The sequence below is a fragment of the Neopelma chrysocephalum genome, unplaced genomic scaffold (genome assembly GCF_003984885.1).
Source record: "Neopelma chrysocephalum unplaced genomic scaffold, ASM398488v2 Primary Assembly neopelma1_63, whole genome shotgun sequence".
NCBI classification, from domain to species: domain Eukaryota; kingdom Metazoa; phylum Chordata; class Aves; order Passeriformes; family Pipridae; genus Neopelma; species Neopelma chrysocephalum.
Window position 1 is genome coordinate 1120372 of NW_020897720.1, and position 14283 is coordinate 1134654.

The following is a 14283-nucleotide window of genomic DNA, read 5'->3' on the forward strand; positions in this document are numbered from 1 at the left end:
AGAAGTTAATTAACAACTTGTACCGTGTATAAATTCTCCCTTGGAAAACAGGAATTGTACTATTCCATTTGATGAAATATGGAGATCAAAAATGTGTGCTTGTCTTCCCTGGGGAAAAGGATTTGCTGGGTGACCAAGGCATGGAAGAATAAGCTCACAAGTGTCAGCAGTGGGGAGTGTTCTCACAGAGCTCCAACACCTCAAACACTCATTTTTGGGGTGGATGGCACACCTTGGTACACAGATCAGTTAATAGAAAATCCAAACCAAATAAAAATTCGCTCTTCTTAAAAAATATGTGTGCAGGGTGATAGCTATTGTTTGATTTAGCTTTCATCTTCTGTTTAAGATTCTAACAGGGCTGGGACAAAAACAAGAACAATTCCTTTGTCTCAGAGTTAAGCATGCACTTCAGATCCCCACGGAATGCTCTTTTGTTTGGACAGGGGCACACAAGGAGTGACTGAATGGCTGCTTTGGAACTGCAATATTGCACAACCTGCACTTGATAGCCCCACGTGGAGACACCTCTTCAGTCAATTCACTTCAGCTCTCCCAGCTGTGTCCTCTCCCAAACTCTTGCCCAGCTCTACCCTGCTCCCTACATGGGGCAGAGGGAGAAACAGAGAAAGCCTTGACACTGCTCAGCAATAACTAAAATTTTAATTGCTCCATCGCCAACACTGTTTCGGTCACAAGTCTAAAACACAGCACTGTGTGGTAGGAAAATAACTCTGTACAGACCAGACTCTATAACTCTATACAGACAGTGTGTTCACTCCTTGGTGCACCCAGTTCTATAACTTCATATTCCCTCTCTGACATATGTACAAATAAAGGCACATGTAAAAGGATAATGATTTTTTAAAATCATAATTCATAATCATGCATTGTTCTGACTGAAAAGTGTCTGCACAAGACCTTAAGGTAACTGGCCCTAAAAGAACATGCAGGTTTTCCCTGACTACATTCCTTTGAAATTCTCTTTTGCTAAAGTTTTAAGATATGCCATAAGTTGGGCAAATGCTTCAAAAAATTCTGTACAATTCTAAAAGGCTTCCAGGCTTGTTTGCTAAACAGCTTAAAATGCAATTGCTGCCACTTACTGACTTGGTGCACAGAACAGGAGAAGGTTCTTCATCTCTCTTGCACTTACAGTCTCAACCAAGATTTGACTTTAGATTCCAAGAGAAAGCATTTACCATTACATTTCATTGTGTAAGCACTATAAATAAGAACTTGTTCTGATACAGTAAGTATTAAGCTATAGGAGGTATGTCAGATTAGAGGCAAAGTCACCTTATGATGGACTGTCAGATTGTACACATCAAAGCTGTAAAGAGGGAAAAGGGAAGAGATTTTAACTAAAACAGAAACAAAAAGCCACTGATTTCACCTCGACCTTCATCAGTGACTTATTTGCAGTTCTGAGATTTAACTGTTTTTTACAGGTGTTTGAAGCACAGTCTCAAGCTACAAAGCTAATTTCAGACACAATTCAGTCAAAACAATGCCATCTATATCCAAAAGTTGTTTGCTGTAAAGGAAATTTAAAATCAAACATAATATCTCACTGTGACACCCAACAATGACTGTCTAAAGCCCTTAACATAAAGCAATGTTTTTAACAACATCCTTGCTACCTGCAGAAGCAGCAGCCAGGCAGCAGCTGAGGAAAACAGTGTTTGAACACAAGAGTCTGATGGTTCACAAGTTCCCACCTGCCAAACGATGTGAGGCAAAACAGCAGAGCAGAGCTGGTAACATGAAAAATCTGTTTTTCTTTGATAAAAGAAATGCATTCTTCAAAAAGTCTGTAAGAGCTTCAAAGATCACCTCAGAGTATAAATTTTGATCACATGGAACACAAAACAACTACTGCTGCTTCTTCCCTTTTCTTTTGTGAATGTTCTATTTCTGGTGATTTTCACCGAATAAATCAAACCCAAAAGTATCAAAGTTAAGTTGACAAAAAGTTTTAAACACTGATCCAAAATCAGATTTCCCTGCTGAGATTGAAATAGCAGAAGAAGTAAGGACAAGATGTTGCTGTTATCAATATTGTAAAGTGATTCTGCCACTAAAACCTGAAGTTTCCTCCCCCAGCAGGTCAAACCATTCATTTTCCTAGAAAGAGGCTGAGAGCTACAGGAAATGAGTTGTTGAATAGAAAATTGCCTTCATGTCAAGGTTGAAGTGCAGTCTCACATGAAGAAATTTGGTTAATTGCCAAAGCAATTCTCTCTATCTAGATCACACTGAATAAAGGCATTCTGAAGGACACTGCCTAAACAATAACCTGACCATAAAATGAACCTTTTCCATTTGCCTACAGATCACAAAGTATAGCCTTGAAACAAGATTTCTCACTTCAGCTGGAAAGTTACACTCCAGAGAAATCTGCCCTGGCTCTTAGGGACAAATGGCTGTGTGATGTCTCAGATATTGCTGTTTTGAAGCTGTTCCCTCCCTTTGCTCTTTTTTTCCTCCTTCAGATATGTCATCTCCAAAGCAGATTTTTAGTACTGAAGCAGGATCAGCATTTAGCTAAAAAATGAGACCATGACCCATAGATTCTCTGTCGAGAAGGGGAAAAACTGCTGGTGAGAGTCACACATTCACTGTTGTAGTTACAAAAACCACTCTTACATATGATGATGTGTACTTCAATATATTCTAAAATCCATATTGTCTCTGATCAGCAGTTGTACTGCCAGAAGGCATGACAGGGTATGCTCTTTTTGCAGCAGAAGCATCTGGTTCTTTTGTTGATGTCCCAGCTATTCTATAACATTTCTTATACTCAGAATATGATGCCTCCAGAGGGTTTGGCATATTCTGGTACCACTGCTGGATTTAGAATCCATCCAAGGGACTTTTCTCCTTGTATCAAGAATCCATCAGTATTTACTGCAAACACAATGAGTTGGTAACTGCCACCCAAACATCTCACAATGAACCTCCAGTTTACCTTCTTCAAAAGAAACTACTGAACCATTTGAACAAATGTCAATATATCTGGGTTTTTTAAATGCATGTGTTTTAACTTCTCAGCAATTCCTCTGCTGTTCTGCCTGATGTTCTCACTCACACCAACATGAGCTACAAACCCATACTGTCAGCAGGCCCTCATGAGCCTGTGACATGTTATTGTAGACAGCAACTGTTAAGTTTGAAAATAAACTTAATTTATGTGGTACATATGTAGAAAGTATTACACCATCATGCTTCATGACTGTGTTTTGCCTTTTGAAGTATACAGTAACAAAACTGGGTGCTTTACATTACAGCCTTATAAGCTGATAACTTCAATTTTTGCCCTATCATGTTTTCAGCATTTCTCTGAAGAACTCCATTGCAAATTCAAATGTTCTTTATATATTCAAATGTTTAATGCCTCTTTAGTACCATCTTGTATTGATCCCTCCTCAAGTGCTTACATCTAAAACAATGAGGAAAATAGCTCATAATACACATGGAAAGATTTCCCTGTGCAAACAGATGAAAGCAAGACAATTGCTGTAATGATTTCATTACTGGGAAATGACCCAAGAATCCACAGTGAAAAACTTCTAAAATGACAACTTGCCTTTATCCAAAGTCTGCAAAGTTTGAACATGTGTATCAGAAAAGCATAGTTTAGAAAAAATCAGCAGGTATTCACAGGAGAAATTACAACTTTCTTAATGTAATTAATTATTAGGTTTTCTCAGAATAAATTCCTCAAATTATTGGGAAACTTCCTTGAATAACTTGCTGCTCATTAAAAACTGAAGGACTGAAAAATCAATTCAATATTCTCTGAAATGAGAAAAAAGTAACAACCCAGATCACAATTTCTGCAGTGTCCCAAAATTTCAGGAGCCTGAGAAAGAAACTACAGACTCCAAGTGTAATATAGTAAAAAATAATATGTTTTACCCAGACACTGTTGAAAGTGGAAACCCCATCTGCAACATTTATACAGGGAAAAGCCTTTGTTTCCAAACTATAAGGGTTTTTTCTAAAAGAAACATGATGAAATTTGAATTTTTTTCTGAATAATCACAGAACCATCAAATAGTTTGGGTTGGAGGGGACCTTGAAAGGTCACCTAATCCAACCCTCTGTGATGAGCAGGGACATCTTCAACTCGATGGGGTTGCTCAGATTTCAGTACTTCACCTTTCAAACCTCAACTGCCCTTTAATTTTTAGTTTATGAAAAATAGGAGGAAAGTTCAATTTGCCACTGACTCGTATTAAAAATTCAAATGAGATTAATCATCATCAATAATTTAGCACCTAATCAGCTCAGGCTTACTACAGACTTGGGCCATCTCCATCATCATCAATACTCACAGGGTCCTGACAGCTCAGAACCTCCAGGATGCTGTTGAGTAATTCAACACAGTGCTTCTTCTCTTGGACCTGGAGCTGCTGGTCATCCTTCTGTTCCAGTAATTCCTTCAGCTCTTTTGTAATCACAGGGAGCAGAATGTCCCTGCATTCTGAAAGAAAGCAAATTACCTTAAGAACAAATGTAAATCAAATATTACTTGCAAACAAACCATCCTCCAAACAGTGAAATTCAGTGTGCTTTAACAACTACAGTCCCTTCCAATTGTGAATTTTCCAGCTGTGCCTCAGGAATACTCCTAAACTTGAGTGATATTTTCCTAAGTCAACAGTATTTCTCATGTATCAAACCCACAACTTCCCGATAAAGATACTTTGCTTCAGTTAAACTCTGAAGGCTGTTCAGCTTAGCTCAAACACTTGGGGGCAAATTATTCACTTATACCCAAAGCACCTGGAAATAAGCTGTGCTTAAGTAGTGACAGGATTTTAATGTAAGAAAAATACTAATTATTCTTTCTGAAAACAAGACACAAACGGCAACAGAACTGTTGTGTGTCCATCATTTCGAAACACACCTTCTAAAGGCACATAAAAGAATGCAGACAAGGAAAAGACTTTAATGAAAGGCCCACCAAGCCTATGAGAGCAAAAGCTGTGCATACATTCATTCTTATTTAAATTTAAGGAAGCTGACAAATATTAAGTTACTTTCCAATCTCACACATGCATTTACTTTTAAAGACAGAGGTGCTTATAGGAATAAGTTTAATGAAGGCAATGTCTGTCTAGGAATAAAAATACAGCAGATTTCTGTTCTAATTTCATTGATACCTGTCATTGAGTTATTTAAGTATTAACTTGTTTGTACAGTGCTATATAATTACAGAGAGTACAGCACAACAGTGTGAACAATGCTGAGTAGAGGCTTCAAAGTCTTGTTATATTTATGAAAAAATAACCTGGGTATAAAACAGAGCTAAATATGGCTTCAAAGGCTCCACCTCAGAATAGTATTTATTTAGAACTCCAGAAGCATTCCCATCACAGTCAGGGAGCTGAAGGTCTTTTGCATTACTACTCAACCAATTCCTTAGTGCTAAAAATTCTTGTCTGTCTGTCTCAGGGAAAATAATTATATCACCAATTGGATACTATTTTGTATCAATACCACATTTCACATTTTCTGAAAAAATAGTAGGACAAAACCAGAAAGCCTCTTAATTACTGCAAATCTTTTTTAAAAGAATGATTTAGAGCACCTCTACCTGGACATACAGTAATAATTTATAAACAAGTGCAGCCTGAGAGGTGGTGAAACTATATCCAATGTGATTTAAAACAAGACAGGAGCTCAGAATCCCCCCAAAATGAGGGTGCTAGTACAGGAAGAGAGGAGGGTAAGAAAGAAAGGAAAAGAATGGAAAGTAGATTATAAATGTCTGAATTTTGCAGATGAAGCAACAGAAGCTGTCCTTGAAGATTATTCTTATTTCAAGGAACAGCTCCAAGCCACAGGAAGCCAGGAGCTTTTAATCACAGCTAAGGAGCAGCATCATTCCTCGCCTCAGAAATTATCTCTGCTCTTGGTAATGATTTCTACAGCATTATTCCAAGCTACAAGAGAAATCTTATTCAATGACTAAATTACAAACTCACTTGTAAAGCAGCAGCTAAAGAACACATATCAACACAAGACCTGTTTGAAGAGCAGCAAGAAAATGAATTTCACACATCTTACAGTTCCTTTATGTGACTATTTCTGCACACAGACACTTAATGCAGCCCACAGATACCCCTCTGATTCTTTCTTGATTTGCTCATATGAACCACTTCTAACAACTAATTGTAAAGGCAATAATTGCAGTGTTATTAGCTCGTTGAGCAAAAACTAAACCAAAGAAACATCATTAGCAATGTTAAAAGTTAGATACAATACCTTAAAAACTTGCTAAAATGTGATAGCACTTCATTTAATAAAGGGTTTGCATATTCAGTCAACAAATAAGTACAAGTTGTACATTAGATAATTACCCCCCTGCTTTTGAAAAAGCTAGAAACAAACTTTAATTCTATTTTCCCTGCAGTCTGTGGAAATTGTCCTTCACAGTCTAGGGTTATTTGGGGGGAAACAGTGCCTAGTGTGATCACTTCAGGATGCATTCATCAAGATTCTGACCACTCCAAAAACATTTTGGAGTGGTAAGATATATTTTGGATATAACATGTGCTAAGCAAATTCCATTTGTTATGAGAAAGACCATAAGTGTATTAGTCTGGTACGGGAAAATGGCCCACATTTAACACATTTTAAAGTGGGTTGGATGAAATAAAAAGATGGACTCACAACCCAAACAAGCAATTCAGGCTGGATGTAAAGAAAAACCTCTTCCTTACAAGGACATTTGAGCTGAGAACTAACAGGTTGCACAATCTCTATATCCTGGGAGGTTTTCAAGACCCAATCAGAACAACCTGGTCTGACCAGAAGCAGAACATAGTAGCCAACTACTCATAGCAAGTGCCATGACACAGTAGGAAATTTAAAGGAGACTGTGAGATTTTGAATCTCTGGATAATGAATAGTCACTGTCAGAATGCTGGGAACACAGATACCTCTCTACATATATGCCTGTGTACATAAATCATGACATTTTTAGGGCTTGTCATTTTTTTTATCCATAGGCTCCAACATCAAGGTTTGCTGTATCAGAAGAGATGATATCAAACTCATTACTCTAAAGACAGATAGGAGAAACCTGCTTCTTATCATCTTAATCCATAGCACTTGCACAGCATCACTAGAGAGGCATAAAAACTGTTTCACATATGTTAAACCTGTATGAAAATAAACATGCAATACAATTTCTCTTCTCTGACACCCCCATCCCTGTGTTCCTTTCCAGATTCTCTGACTGTGTGCAAGATATGCTGAAGGAATGATTTATCACAGCCTAAACCCTCATCCTTCCTGTAGCACTGTGGATCCAATGCACTAACCAACCAAACCCATCTGCAGTTATACCTGTGTCTACACATGGTAACATTTGGTGTCACAAATTCTCTGCTCTAAACCTGCTGTGGATAAACTACACTTTTTATAAGGCTGCAAAACTATTACTCCAACAATCTGCAGCAGACACGGTAACAGCTACACATAAATCCAACATAAAGAATCCAACACACACAACCTTTAACTAATCTGCAGTGATATGTGGGAATACAGATTCCAAACCAACAGCATGTCAGAAATTTAGCTGGCAACTCTTTTCCCATGACTACCATCCTTAAAAACAGTGCCCTTGAACACGTTTCCACTCAAAAAAAAAAATCAGTAGGGTGTGCTGTGCTAACAGGCCTGTTCTTAACAGCAAAGTTCAAAGTCACATCAAATTATGTGACATCTCAGCCACTCTTCACCTCTCGCAAAGAGGATGGAATGTTATATGCACTTACCAGTTTCACATCTGCCAGGATAAACATACTTACTGCTCTCACTCCTCCAAAATAATATCCAGCTCAATTTTCAAGCTGTTAAGATGTCCCTTTGAACTGTCTGACAGCTAGCAAATATAAAAATTCCCTTTGGATAGCTTTTAAAGTTACAGGAAGCAACTGGATAATAAAACCCTCTGCTTAACGAGCTTTATTTCAAAGGCAAAGGAAGAGAGTAGATTGAGCAAAGTCATTGATCAAGAGAAATCCTGTATTTTAGCTACAGTCCATTTTAAATTTATACTCATATAGAAAATAAAAAATGAGGTTTTCAACATAGTTATTCTGGGTATATTGATCACTAAATTCCACTTGACTTCACATGCCAGTGATACTCATTTGATCAATAATCAGGAAGCAGAGAAGAGATCATGAGTTACAAGTTGTGCTGGACACACCTTAAAGAGAAGTGGGAGAAAACTTCACTGAACTTAAAACTGCTCCATAGCAGGGTGCAGAGGCCACTTAAAACTTGCTACCAAAATACAAAATACCAAATGCCTGCAGTTGTCTATAATTTGTTAACCCCCCCCCCAAACACACATTTTGGTGAAAGAATTAAGTCTTTGATATAATTTGTCTTCTGCATAAAGCCATTCCACACTTCTTAGACATGAGGAAAGCTGGGCTTCTTGCACAGACCAAATTTTCCCATTGTGCTGAGAGAACAGCTGAGGCAGAAGGTACAATTGATTTCCTCCAGTTTTAAGAGCTAATTGCTCTGCAAGCTTCAGTACTCCCAGTTGTACTTGGCAATATAAATTAAAATTTGATCCATATTGGATACATAGAGAATCTGTTAAAAGGACTTAACATATGCAGCTGGTCAATTATTTACAGTGCATTTTCAGATGTGAACAATGTTGAAGTATCAAGCTACATGGAAATGCAGAGGTTTTTTAACTTAGCTTGTTAACCTGCCATCGATATTAATATGATAAAGATCAACATATTTTAGTAATCAAATTTTGTAGTTTTTTTAATGTTAAACTGTTTGTTTAAAAACAAGGTTATATGACTGTATTTTGTGACTGGCTGCTACATAAACTCAGCTTGTTAGTTAACACAGGAGAATTACTTAATTTTGTAATGTACTTCTAGGACACTTCATAAATAGAAGAACAGGAAAATTAATTAGGTTTTATAAGATCCCTACCAGTTAAAGTCATCCCACGTGAGGATGCAATAATACCAAGAGGTTCTGAAGAACATATAGAATCAAAGCAACTGAAAAAGACCAGTATTTATAGCAGTATCTATATTATCTATATATATATTTATAGCAGTATCTATAGCATGAATATATACATATACACACCAGTATTAAGCTCTGGTCTCAGCCTGAGCCTGCAGGTGGACTAGAGCAAACATAAATCTGTAGCCATGCCTTTGCACCTCTGAAGCTTCAGCTAAAACTATTTCAATAGAACATTATACAAAATATGAAATCCTTCTATCATATTGGGACGAAAAAATGTTTATTGAATCAGTACATAAATTCCAGATTATAACATTAAGATGTCATTGCACAAGCTAAGCAAGCAGAACGAGCAAAGTGCTTATTTGACCATCAGCGATACACTGAAATGGAAAAAGAGAAAACCAGGAAATCTATGGAGGTCAAAGTAAAATTTTATGTTGCAGTATTTGATGATCTGGGCTCATCACTGAATGCACCCTCAGCAAGTCTGCAGGCAACACTAAATTGGGCAGGAAGGCTCTGCTGAGGGGTCTGGACAGGCTGGATTGATGGGTTGAGGCCAACTGGAAGAGGCTCATTAAGGTGAAGTGCCAGGTCCTGTGCTCCAAGCTTGGGGCAGAGTGTCTGGAAAACTGCCAGGCACAAAAAGGACTTGGGAGTGCTGGTGACAGCAGCTGGACATGAGCCAGGTGGGCAAGAAGGCAAAGGGCCCCTGGCTTGGGTCAGGAACTGTGTGGCAGCAGGAGCAGGGCAGTGACTGTCCCCTTGTTCTGCTGGGACCAATTCTGGGCCCCTCACTAGAAAAAAGACAATGAGGGGCTGGAGTGTGGCCAGAGAAGGGAACAGAGCTGGGAAAGGGGCTGGAGCACAAGTCTGATGAGGAGCAGCTGAGGGGGCTCAGCCTGGAGAAAAGGAGGCTCAGCCTGGAGAAAAGGAGGCTCAGAGGGGACCTTCTCACCCACTTCAACTCCCTGACAGGCTGTAGAGAGGAGCTGTTGCTCTCTTCTCTCAAGTAGCAATCAATAAGACAAGCAGAAACTGCCTCAGGGGTTTTCAGGCATTGGAAGAGGCTGCCCAGGGCAGTGGTGGAGTCACCATTCCCAGAGGTATTTAAAAGACATGGGGATGTGGCACTCAGTGGCAGAATTTGCAGTGTTGGGTTTACAGCTGGACTCAATCTTAAGGGTCTTTTCCAACCTAAACAATTCAATAAGTCCATGATCAAGCAATTCTCATCTCCACAGCTCCTCCCATGCCCCAGGAAAGCCCAAGCCAGATGAGGAGAGACATGGAGGGGGTCAGATGCATATTTAAGTATTAGCTGCTTTCTTTACTGCTCGATAAATGATGTGAGAACATTGCCAACAACATTTATTCTTCCTTGATGTTCTAAAGCACGAAAAAATCCAACTGTTCTGACTGGATTTTTTATTTCTAGATGCCCCAAACTTTATTTAAACAGCTAAAACATCAGCATACAGTTTGAGCACCTTGCATTTCCTTCACCAAGGTCTGTCGTAAGATATAGTATTATACATATTTATCAACCCCAAATTCCAACACACTTTTGGGATAAATTGCCCAGTAGCACCTTCCTCAAAAAGGACAGGTAGATTCATTCTCTAAGATTTAGCATTTATATGTTTTTTATTTTGTGTTTGATTGGGATTTTTTAACCCCTCCATTCACCTGATTCTCCTTCAGGAGATCTCTAATGATTTCTTATGTACCAGGTAAGTGAGAATCACACTCTTAAGTCATTAATGCAATAATGTCATTAAAAAGACATTTGGGTCTCCTTCAGCAAAAATCACAGACGGGCTTCATTCCTGACTGCTTCGTGTGTGCAGCCAAAATGGTAATAAAGATTTAACACCACTTTTGTCTCCCTTAGGAAACACTACTCTTGATTCCCTGGCTTGCCTGTAGTCATATCCATCTGTTAGGATGGCTTCATGCCCACTTAAAAACTGGCATGCCAATTTAATAAGGACATAGGTGTCATCTGAACACAGATTTAGAACAAAGCCTTAAAAATAAAGCCAGTGAACAACATTCTTTCAATGAGGAGAGACTTCTGATGGTAGTCAGTGCTCAATTAAAGCACTGAGCTTCTTCACAAAGGACATCTGTTCACAACTGCAGTGATCTTTCCATTACAAGTCTTCCCTCTTCATTATTTGCCATTTAACTCTTTGCTGGGAGCCCAAAAGTGACGAACTGATAATTGCGTATTTTTAATTCGTTGCTAAATCTAAATTCCAATTTCACGGTTTAGATCAGAGCCTCAGAAAGGGAAGGTACCCCCGGTCACCTACAGACTCTGACAGCACTGTCACCTTTTTGGCCTCCTGGAATCTACTTTTAACATACAGGAAGGAGAAGCACAGATCACTGCTGGCTGTTCATGGTTCAGCAGCTGAGGCAGGACACAGATCCAGCACAAACACAGCACCTCCCTGCAACCAGGCACAGCCTTGGGAACACCTTGAGGCTGCCAGGTGGGTTTATCTCCAAGTTTCTCCACTCCTCATGGGAGCTGAGTGCTGCCAGGTATTCCAAGGCAGCCAGAACTTCCAACACTGCCACTGCTGGAGCCAAAACAGCCTTTTCAGCATTCGGTGCCTTTTACAGCTTGCAGTCCTTGCAGTTGCCAGCCTGGAACACAGGCTTGTCAGCACATCCTCTCTGGCACACTCAGATCTTTAAGGTCCCTTCCAAGCCAGGCTATTCCACGTTTCTATGAATATTGATGAATTCCAACTTGCAAGCTTCCACGTTTCAGTTAATTCACACACAATATGTGTCCTATCAACTGCTGTAATATGTCTTTGTTCTCTTTTTTCTACTTGAAGTATTTGTAAGCCAAGTTTTACACATACTTTTAGAAGTTTGTTGTTAAAACTAGTTCACCTGCTTTGATTTAGATTTCCCTCCGTACAAGATTTCTTAAAAATGTAACTAAAAAAATGCCCTAATGGGTCAAGTTTAACAAAAAGTTACCAGTAGCAATATGAGCATGTCACTTCCTCCTCCATAAATAGAAGTAATGGCTTTAATCTACATATGTTCATCACAAATGTATGCAGATAAATACCCAGAGATATGCTTATGCCATCCCCATCCCTATCAAAATATTGCAGGAATAAAACTGGCAAAAAATGAATACAGGATTTGAAGTGATGGTTTAAAGGTAATGTACCCTTGGGGAAAAAAGCCAACAAATAAAAAGCTAAATACAAAAATCAAGACTGAATCCACAGGAAAAAAATGTGTTTCTATAGAGAACTATTTTAAAGGAATTTGAAGGAATTTATGAACAGTGGCTAATTTCAATTTTTTCCCAGGAGCTAAAAACAGGGGAGTCATTAACAATAACATGCATTAACAATCTCCTATGCTCAAACACTCTACAATGTTGAGAAGTTGTGTTCAAAACAGTGGAGGAAGAAAAATCACAGAAAAATAACCTGACAGAAAGAAAAAAACTTTGGCTTAAGAACTTATAGTAATAAACCCAAAGATTATAATAGTTAAAATCAATATCTATAATTCAATTCTGGCCAAAATAATTAAACTGAAGGACGTTTAATGAGAAATTAGGGCTCCTTAGGTTTCTCTTTTTTTAAACTTTTTTCTTAACAGTCTGAAGGTAAGAACAACACACTAGGTCAGCAACACAAACTCCCAATAATTTTTAGGTAGTGAAATTAAAGTATTTCACAGGTAGCACTCAGTAATGCACACATGACTGCAGGGGAATCAGTCTCATTATGGAGTGTGCAAGCACCTATCTTGTTTAAACAACAGTACAATACAAAGAGTGATGAAATAAAACCCTGTAGTCTCAGCATTTCTTGTGGCATGTGGCAATTTAACCCCTGGTACTGACATATGTCTGCTGCTGCTGTTCTCCCAAAGCCAGCAAGTGGTTGGCATATGCTGAACATGCCATGGCTGTGCCACAGCCACAGAGACAGGACCTGCATCTTCAGCCAAGACATGGAAACTCTATTCCCAGCCCTGCCCGTGACCACTTGTGTGACCTACTTAGAGTTGATGTTCTCTGAGCAGCTCTCTCAGTGCTCTGCTACAGCACAAACCCCTCAGCAGGAGGGGACCGCCAGAGAACTCAAAGTCAAAAGCAGCAGTATCAATAATACACATTTTTATCACGTGTCATAGCATTTTATATTCATTTCACACCCATAAAAACCAATTCTCCCAAGGCTAACTCATTTACAAATTTCACTATAATGTCAGTGAATATTCCGTGGCCAGCTTAGAATCAGCATCTTCCTTCAAATGCTATAAAATCAGCAACACTAAGTACAATAAAGACTCCATGTGATTTGTACATAGCTATGTCTTAATTTGTTGATCTCTCAAAAACGGAGAGAGGTGAGGGAATTTTGGCAATAGGCTTCATAAAAACAAACAAACAAACAAACCCGACAGCAGTGATGCCTCAAATTATTTTACATAGAAATTAAGCAGTTATAACAGAACTTTTTCAGAACTTTTTCAGAAGAGGGAGAGAATAATCCATTACATCCTTCTATACAAAGAGAAAGATTCATGACAGGAAGCACTTTCTTACATAATAAATGAGACTTTCTGATCCCATCAGGGGTGTTTGTACAGGACAAGAAAACCGTTTCTTGCCCTCTGGGATTTTAAAATAAAAAAATATCGAGCAATCTAAAAGGAAAGTGTCAAAAATTAAGATTTCTTGTCCTCTGACCAAAAAGGATGTGATAGTCTTAAGACAAAACAGCGTAAAAGTCTCTTCATGTGCTCACACATCCTGTTAGAACGTTCCTAAATGTTGTGGGGAAAGTGCCCAAGAGCAGCACAACATTCATCATCCTCTACTCAGCCACTCAAACACCTGAACCACCAGAACCTCTCTGAACTGTGGTACAGTTACAGAGCAGGAACAAGAAATCAATACCTCAACAAAAAACCTGGCAATGTAATTTAAAGGCTTCTCAGAGTGCTGTGGTGCTGTGGGGCCTCTGAAGATCAATCACAGCAGCAGGACCCTGGAGCCCGTCTGAGGAAATCACTCTGTGCCAGGAGCCTGCAGTGAAAACCTGGGAATGCCTGGGAATGCACACCAATAAATTCAGTTTGCCCTCAAGGTTTCCAGCTTCAGGTTCGTGTGTAACTTATTTAACAAAGACAAATTTCACTGGGTTTTTTTTAAATTATTTTTTTAAAACACCTTTGCATGCTTTCACAAGTCTG

At 38.8% G+C, this 14283-nt stretch overlaps 1 protein-coding gene across 2 annotated transcripts in view; it reads right to left on the reverse strand.

Annotated features, from left to right (window-relative positions):
- Window positions 1–14283, reverse strand: part of DOCK2 (dedicator of cytokinesis 2) — a 164339-nt gene that overhangs the window by 99370 nt on the left and 50686 nt on the right. For both annotated transcript variants that reach the window (XM_027682716.1, XM_027682715.1), the window contains exon 26: window positions 4341–4489. In XM_027682716.1, coding sequence (XP_027538517.1) covers window positions 4341–4489 — 149 coding nt within the window. The remainder of the gene's footprint in view (window positions 1–4340; window positions 4490–14283) is intronic.